Source organism: Belonocnema kinseyi, chromosome 1 (genome assembly GCF_010883055.1).
Source record: "Belonocnema kinseyi isolate 2016_QV_RU_SX_M_011 chromosome 1, B_treatae_v1, whole genome shotgun sequence".
NCBI classification, from domain to species: Eukaryota; Metazoa; Arthropoda; class Insecta; order Hymenoptera; family Cynipidae; genus Belonocnema; species Belonocnema kinseyi.
Window position 1 is genome coordinate 71015693 of NC_046657.1, and position 9352 is coordinate 71025044.

At 24.1% G+C, this 9352-nt stretch overlaps 1 protein-coding gene across 3 annotated transcripts in view; it reads left to right on the top strand.

The window, feature by feature from the left end:
* The first annotated feature begins 3 nt into the window (after positions 1-3).
* LOC117170793 (probable serine hydrolase) overlaps positions 4-9352 on the top strand; it is a 39046-nt gene continuing 29697 nt past the window's right edge. Inside the window, exon 1 of one of the 3 annotated variants that reach the window (XM_033357847.1) lies at positions 4-426. In XM_033357847.1, coding sequence (XP_033213738.1) covers positions 357-426 — 70 coding nt within the window. In that variant the 5' untranslated portion in view covers positions 4-356. The remainder of the gene's footprint in view (positions 427-9352) is intronic. The other 2 variants (XM_033357840.1, XM_033357834.1) reach the window with 2 other exon arrangements.

A 9352-nucleotide genomic window follows, 5' to 3' on the forward strand; every position in this document is an offset into this window, starting at 1 on the left:
GCACATTGTGTCAAGTGAATCGATAGAAAGGTGATTGTATCGATAATTTGACATTTAAAAAGAATCTAAAGGTCTTTTTTTTAGATGAAAATCCATCTAACTCGACTCTTTTTTCCCCCTCGTGAAAATTTGGTCACTAATTAGTGAATTCTTTTCATATTTTTCTGGTTTTAAATTATTTGAGAGGTTAAGTTTCGTTCTTTAGATTCATTATAACTCACACATTTACAATAATTTTTTCGTTCGTGACTTGCGTATTGATAGTACCGTTTTTACGAAGAATCGGATTTAATAATAGAATTTGAAGATTATTAGGATTATCGTACGATAATTTAGTGTCTGATTATTAGAAAATTATGGATTCGGATCATTTGAATTCTTCGATGTCGGGCACAAGGAACATGTCCAATGGATACAAAATCGAAGGTGAGCATTTTTTTCTGTTTGCTTTTTGTAATTATCATTTTGATGCAATGCTTAATTCCATCCTGTTGCGTCAGAAAAACTCTTATCTACTTTCTCATTTTTATTTCTATGACTTCAGTTACAAACAAGATTCGATGGAAATTTTGTACAAACACGGAAAAAAGAATTAATTAATGATTAACTTCTTAAAGCTTTATTTTATTTAGTAAATTCAAACTTTTAAACGTTAGAGTTTTAATTATTTTAGTTTTAAAATGTTTACTTTTTAAAGTAAAATGTTGAATTGGTTAAGGGATATTTTATATTTTAAAGATTTTTTTCGACTTGGAAATGGATAAATTTTTGTTTTCAATATTTTATGAATTGGAAGAAGGATCATTTTTTATTTTTAAGATTTTTAACAAGTTGGGAACGGAAAAATTTTAGATACCATTATTTTATTATTGTGATGAAAAATCATTTTATTATGATTGAGTTGGAAGGTAGACAATTTTGATTCTCAATTTTCTCTGAAGTGGAAAAGATTGTTTTTACTTTTTATGAATGCTGTCGAGTTGGAAACGGGGAAATTTTAGTTTTCAATATTTTATTACTTGTAAAAAGGATTTATTAACTAATTATTAAGTAATTCACTACTACAGGGCAAACATTTAAATATTTTCCCATCCTTTTTTAACAAAATAATACATTATTATTAAGAGTTATGTGTCAAATAATTAAATTCAATAAATTTTTAATACACATATATAAATGAAACAATTTAAAATATCAATCATATCTTATCAAATACATTTTCTGCTAGGAAGTAAAGTGCTCGTGAAATGAGCACAATATAAATATAAATCCAAATAAAGTGGAAACACTCTAGATCGAATTCACAGCTAGTTTGAAAATTTATCGAGTTGGAAACGGGGAAAATTTAGTTTTTAATATTATGTACATTAATTGGAAGGATAATTTTTTATTTTAAACATTTTTATTGAGTTGGCAGGTAGGAAATTTTCATCTAATTTTTCTGAATTGGAAAAACGATAAATTATAATTATTAACATTTTTATTGAATTGGAAAGTAGGAAATTTTGATATTAAATTTTTTCTGAATTGAAATAGGCTATTTTTGTTTGAAAGATTTTTATTCCGTTGGAAATGGGGAAATTTTGGTTACCAATATTCTGTTAATTGGAAGAAGAATAAAGGTTTATTTTTAAAATTTTTATCGAATTGGAAAAGTGGCTATTTTCATTATTTTTTTTCTGAATTGGAAGAAGGATAATTTTTTATTTTTGACATTCTTATTAATTTGGAAGGCAGAAAATTTTGATTTTCAATTCGATCTAAATTGGAAAAAAAAACATTTTTTATTTTAAAGATTTTTATCTAGTTGGATACGGAGAAATTTTGGTTTTCAATATTATATTAATTTGAAGACAAATTTTTTTTAAATTTTTATATAGTTGGAAGGTAGAAATGTTGATTTAAAATTTTTTCTTAATTGTAAGCGGGTCATTCTTTATTTTTAAGATTTTTATCGAGTTGGAAACGGAGAAATTTTAGGTTTCTCGGTAAAAAGGGTTTTTTTAAAAATAAAGTCTTTTTTAGTTGCAATAGGAATTTGAATATGATTTCAATCGAATTTAAATTTCTTAAATTTTTAATCAACAAAAATGTTTAAAAAATATATATCATAAAATATTGAAAATCAAAATTGAAAATATAAATTTCCTACCTTCCAATTATATAAAAAATTTTTAAATATTTTTTTTTCAAATTAATATAATATTGAAAACAAAAATGTCTCCGTATCCAATTCGATAATAATCTTTAAAATAAAAAATGTCCCTTTTCCAATTTACAACGAGAATTTTATTAATTTAAAGATAAATTATTTAAAAAAAAATTTTATTGAGTTGGAGAATCCCCCTCCTTTTTTTATTTCTTTCGTCTTTATTATTATTATTATTATTATTATTATTATTATTATTATTGTCAAACCACAATAAAGGAACATATTTACCAATTATGGTGGTTGTCCAAATTCGGTCGCCTGGATTTTCATTTTTATTTTCAGATTTCTTGTTTTATTTTCAGTTGGAAACGGAGAAATTTTGCTTTCAATATTTTGTGAATTGAAACAATAATTGTTTTTTTTTACATTTTTAATGAGTTTTAAAGGCGAAAACTTTGATTTTTTCTCAATTGGAAAAGGAATATATTTTGTTTTTAAAACTTCTATCCAGATGGAAATGGGGAAATTTTGGATATAAATATTCTATTAATTGAAAGATGGATCAAGTTGGAAACACGGAAACTTTGGTTTTTAATATTTAATGAATTAGAACGGGCATTGTTTTTAACATTATTATTAAACTGAAAAAGAAGAAATTGGTAATTTTCATTTTTTTTCCTGAATTAGAAGAAGCTATTTTAAAAAAATAATTTTTATCGATTTAAAACCTGGGAAATTTTTATTTGAAATATTATGTATATGAATTGGAAAAAAATATCATTTTTTATTTTTAAGATTTTTATGAAGTTAAAAATGGGAAAATTTTGGTTTTCAATATTTTATTAATTGGAACAGGCTATTATGCTTTTTTTATGATTTTTATCAAGTTGGAAAAGGGGAAATTCTGGTTTTGGAAAAATTATTTTTATTATCAAATTTTTATTATTAACATAATTTAAAATTGATGCAATAACGGAAATATTTCCTTGATTCGATGCAAATCGATTGACCTATAACATTGATACATTTTGTTGAACAGTAAGACAGTTATGCTCGATCGTTATATTTCAAACATCTTTTTTAAACAGAAAAACTTTTCTCATCGACATAAACTTTTTTATTTCAGGTAATACCTCTTTTTATTAAATTTGTATAATTAAAAACTCGTCTTTCTTCGTTCAGTTCCACTGTTTTTTAATTAAAAATTACAAATAATTTTTGTTTAAAAGTTCAACCTCTTTGTCGAAAGTTAATTTTTTCAACTGAAACTTAATCTTAACTTTAATTAATTTAATATGAAGCTGGGAAAGGGATATGGCACAAGGATAATTTGTTAAAAACATTTTTATTGAGTTGGAAAGGAGAAATTGTTTTTCTGAATTGGAAGAGAGACATTTTTGGTTTTCTAAACTTTTATCGAGTTGGGAATGGGCAAATTTTGGTTTTCAATATTCTATTAATTGTAAGAAGGATCATTTTTTATTTTTAACGTTTTTATCGAGTTGGAAGGTAGGAACTTTTGATTTTGATTTTTTTCTGAATTGGGAGAGACCCTTATTTTCTTTTCACCATTTTTCTTGAGTTGGAATGGAGAATATTTCAATTTTTTCTCAATTATAAAAGACACATTTTTCGTTTTTAAAGCTTTTAGCGACTAGGATAGGAAGAAATTTTAGAAATTTTTTCTGAATTAAAATAGGCTATTTTGGCTTTTTAAGATTTTTATCGAGTTGGAAACGGGGAAATTTTGGTTTCAAACGTTTTACTTCTTTGAGAAAGTTTAATTTTTAATATTAAATATTTTTATTGAGTTGTAAGGTAGACAATTTTTTTTCTCAATTGCAAGAGGCCCTTTAAATTTTTTTAAAAATTTTTATTGAGTTGGAAGAGAGGACATTTTTGCTTTTAATTTTTTTAATTGGAAGACATTTCTGAGCATTTTAGTGACTTCAAATAGAGGAGATTTTTTATGTTTATTTCTTTTTCTGAATTAGAAGATTATATTTTTGTTTTTCAAGATTTGTGTAGAGTTGGAAACAGGGAAATTTAGGTTTTTGTTATTTTATTAGTTGACAAAAGAATATTATATATTTTTAAGATTTTTATCGAGTTCGAAACGGGGAAATTTGGGTTTTCAATATTTTATGAATTGGAATAAGGATAATTGTTTATTTTCAACATTTTCATTGAGTAGTCAGGGAAAAAATTTTAATAAGAAATTAATTTTATTAATAAGAAATGTTATTTAATAATAAGAAAGCTTAAGAAATGGGTAAATTTGGGTTTTCCATATTTTATGAATTGGAAGACGGATAATTTTTTATTTTAAACATTTTTATTGAGTAGGCAGGAAAAAAATATTAATTTTCAATTTTTTCTGAATCGGAAGAAGCTTTTTTCTTTTTGACATAATGAATGATAAATTGATCATTTTTACTATTTTTTTTACATTATTTATGCATTATTAAAGACACTTCAGAGTTGTTACAAATATTCTTAAAACAATTTATAAGTTTTTATCTTCGTTTAATATGCATAAAATACGCTTGCTAGTAGTTACTGATTAATTAATTGACTATTGAGTTTTATTGAATAATGAATTCGTAATTATCAATGAATGAATTTTTTAGTAGATAATTATCAAGTAATTCACTACTACGGGACAAACATTTTAATATTTTCCAATCATTTTTTAACAATAATAAATAATTATTAACAGTTATGTGTCAAATAATTAAATTCAATAAATATATAATACAAATATATAAATAAAACAATTTAAAATATCAATCATATCTTATCAAATACCATTTTCTGAGAGGAATCAAAGTGCTCGTGAAATAAGCACTATATAAATATAAATCCAAATAAAGTGAAAACACTCTAGATCGAATTCACAGCTAGTTTAAAACTTTTATCGAATTGAAAACGGGGAGAATATAGTTTTAAATATTATGTACATTAATTGGAAGGATAATTTTTTATTTTAAACATTTTTATTCAGTTGGCAGGTAGGAAATTTTTATTTCTAATTTTTCCGAATTGGAAAAACGATAAATTATCATTATTAAAATTTTTATTCAATTAGAAAGTAGGAAATTTTGAATTTCAATTTTTTCGAAAATGGAAGAGATTATTTTTGCTTTTTTTTGTGATTTTTATGGAGCTGAAAACGGGGAAATTCTGGTTTTCAATGTTATGTGCATTAATTTTAATAAGACAAATCTTATTTTTTAAGATTTTATTAATTAGAACAACGATCATTGTTTGTTTTTCACATTTTTATTGAGTAGGAAATTTTTATTTAAAACTTTTTCTAAATGTAACATTTTTTCTTTTAAAGATTTTTATTGTCTTGGTAAGGAGGAAATTTTCGTTCTTATTTTAATTTTATTTTTTTTAATTGGGTGAGGCCCTTATTTTATTTTTACTATTTTTCTTGAGTTGGAATGGAGGAGTTTTCAGTTTTTTCTCAATTTTAAAAGGGAAATTTTTCGTTTTTAAATTTTTTTGCGACTAGGAAAGGAGGACATTTTTCACATTTTTTTCTGAATTGAAATAGGCTATTTTGGCTTTTTAAGATTTTCATCAATTTGGAAACGGGGAAACTTTGGTTTTAAACATTTCATTTTTATATTTATTTATTTTCTTGAATTAGAAGAAAATATTTATGTTTATCAAAATATGCATCGATTTGGAAACCGGGGAATTTTTATTTTCATTATTTTATTATTTGGAAAAGCAATATTTTATATTTTTAAGATTTTTATCGAGTTGGAAACGGGGGAATCAGGGTTTTCAATTTTTTATTTTCAAGATTTGTTTTGAGCTGGAAGGAGGGGAAATTCGATTTTCAATTTAATTTGTTCTGAATTGGAAGAGTTTTGTTAAATATTATTCTTTTTGGTTGAAAACTCGACTGTTTTTAGTTAAAAAGTCATCTTTCTTTTTGTAAAAATTACACCAATTTTGGTTAAAAATTTATTTTATTTGGTTGAAAATAATTTTTTACCAAAAATGTAACTATTCTATTTTCAGTTAAAAATGTATTTGTTTTAGTTAAAAATTAAATCTTTTTTGGGTTGAAACTGCATCTTTTTTGGAATATAAGTAATCCCATTATTTGAAACATCGTCTATTTGGTAAAAAATTCATTTCTTTGGTTTAAATCAACTGTTTTGTTGAAAATTCGTTTTTTCTTTTTCTTAAAAATGTATTTTTCTAACTGAAAATATAACTATTCCATTTTGGGTTGAATATTTATCTTTTTAGTTGAAAAAGTATATTGTATATTGAGTTGGAAAAGTGAATAATACGTCGATTTTCAATTGTTTTCTAAATCGTGAGAGAGAGATTTTTTGTTTTTAAGATTTTTATTGAGTTGGAACGAAGGGAAATTCGATTTTCAATTTTTTTCTGAATTTGAAGAGGGAGATTTTTTTTATTTTAAAATTTGCATCGAGCTGGAAACGGGTAAATTTTAGTGTTTAATATTTTATGAATTGGAAGGATAATTTTTTATTTTGTACATTTTTATTGAGTTGGAAGGAAGGAGATATCGATTTTTAATTTTTTTTTAATTGGAAGAGGGAGTTTTTTTGTTTTTAGCATTTTTATTGCGTTTTTTTCTGAATTGGATAAGTCTAGAGTTCCTCTAGGAAGATTTGTGTCACGTTTCCCCCTCCACTAGCCGCCGCGAAACCGGAATCGGAAATACGTAACGAAGCGCAAAACATTTAAAGTATTCCTAAGAAGAGATTATAAGTCATTATATGTTTTCGTGTAGTGATTGTTCTGAAAATAAGCTTTTTTAATGAAGAATATAAAGAAAACTTGCTCTTCTGTGTCAACGAAGCTAGGTTTGATACTTTCCAGGAAATGGAACAAATATTCAGATTTTTTAAACTGCAATTTGTCTTCCATTAAGACTTTTATAGTATAATGCATACATTTGAAATGTAATTTCAGATAAACGATCGCCTGCAGCATGAATTCTCTGTGATATTTATTGAATAAGTTCAAAAATTTTAATTAAAATATAATTCCAAACAAATCAGCAGTAAAAACTTTTCTACTTTATTCATGTAATTTACATTTTAGTTGTATCATAAATCCTCTCTTACTTTTAACCGATTGTTGTGAAATATACTTATTTCAAAAAAAAAGTTTTTAGGTCTAAAAAGACATTACACACACCTATTGTAAAAAAGGGTTTTAACCTCATAAAAATAGTTCTTTTATTTCTGATTTCTGAACTCTGTTTTGAAAAATATTACTTTCATGTGATCTTTATTTTGGTCTTCTCTATGATTGAATTACATTTATTATTATTCGAAATAATTTAATCAAAAGGTATTGAAGAACAAGCCATAACCTCAGAATTCAATTTCTTTATTTTACTTCACAAACAATACAATTAGAAATTTTTCCCCATGTTTTGTCTCATTTTAATTTTTTTTTTTCGTAAAAATTGAAAATTTTCAGTATAAAATTTGATTTATCCAATTAATGAATTAATATTGTAAAAATTCACCCCATTAAAAAAATTATTATTCACATTTTAATCATTTTCAATAAACAAATCTAAATAATTATTATTGTTATTCTACTTCCTATCTATAGCTGTTACAGTCTTGATCAAACAGTCTTAAATAGTAGTATTTTTTTAAAAGTGTGGAATTTTTGGATATTTATTTTTTCTGAATTGGAAGAGGCTACTTTTTTTCATAAGATTTTTATCGAGTTAGAAACGGCAAATTTTTTTGTTTACAATCTTCAAGAATTCTCAATTGGGAAAGGAACAGAAATTATTAAGTTTTATTATTAAGTTTTAAACGAGGAAATTTGAGTTTGTAATTTTTGTTAAATTGAGAGAGAACCTTTTATGTTTTTAAAATTTTTATCGAGTTGATAACGGGGAAATTTTAATTTTAAATATTATATTTATATCTAGAAGAAAGATGATTTTTTATTTTATTTTTATTGATTTGTATTGGGGGAAATTTTTTACTTTTCTTTTTTGTTTTTATTGAATTGAAAGAACATATGTTTTTTTATATGTTTATGCTTTAATTTTAAAAGTTTTACTTTGAGTGCTTTTGATTATTCTAAAAATCTTTTTAGCATGTAAAAAAGCGGATACTAGTAATCACAGATTAAGTAATTAATCAATTATAATAATGAAGTGTTGAGTTTTCGTGAGTTCTTAATGATCGAAGAATGGATTTTTTATTGACTAATTATTCAATTTGTTTCTGAATTGAAATTTTTTCATCTAGCATTTTCATTGAGTTGAAAGGGAAACTTTTTATTTTTAATCTTTTAAATAAATAAACTGCAGTTGACGTTGATTTTATTTTTTCTGTGGAATTCTAACAGTTAAAAATGCATGTATTTCTTGTACAAATTACAGCTGTTTAGTTAATAATATAACTATTTTCTTGAATTTTTTTTTTTATAATTTTTTACTCAAAATTCAACTATTCTATTTAAGTTAAAAATTTGTTTGTTTTAGCTGAAAATTCATCTTTTTTGGTATAAAAGTAATCTCATTATTTAAAACATCTTTTTGATTGAAAATTCAATTATTTGGTTTTTAAGTAAACTGTTTTGCTGAAACTTGTTTTTTTTTTTCGTTAAAAATTGATTTTTTTAGTTGAAAATGTATGTGTTTTGTTGGAAAAATCGTCTTTTTTGGTAGAAAATTCATCCTTTGAGTTGAAATATCAAGTATTTGCTTGAAAATTCATTTTTTAATTTTAGAATGTATCATTTTAGTTAAAATATTATCCCTTTAACTGAAAATTTAACGTTTCCATTTTTTGTACAAAATTGATCTTTTTTCAAAGAAATTTAATCTTTTAGGTTGAAAATTTATTTTTTTGTTGCAAATTGAATTATTTGAAAGAAAAAATTTTTTTGGTTCAAAAATAATTTCTTTTGTTGAATATGTGTTTATATTTCGTTGAAAATCCACGTATTTTGTTAAAAATTGGTCTTTTTTGGAGAAATTTTATCTTTCCTATAGTTGAAAGCAGGTCGCAGCGTCCCATAGAGTGATAGAAAAGTGAAACAGGCACGTTGAAGCTCGCGTTCGAGGTACGAGGGTAGTTCAATAAGTCCTTAGAATGACCAACAGATGGCGCGCGTATCGCTCCAAATCATCTGTTTTCAGTCAGCACCACTCCCGACTAGATATAT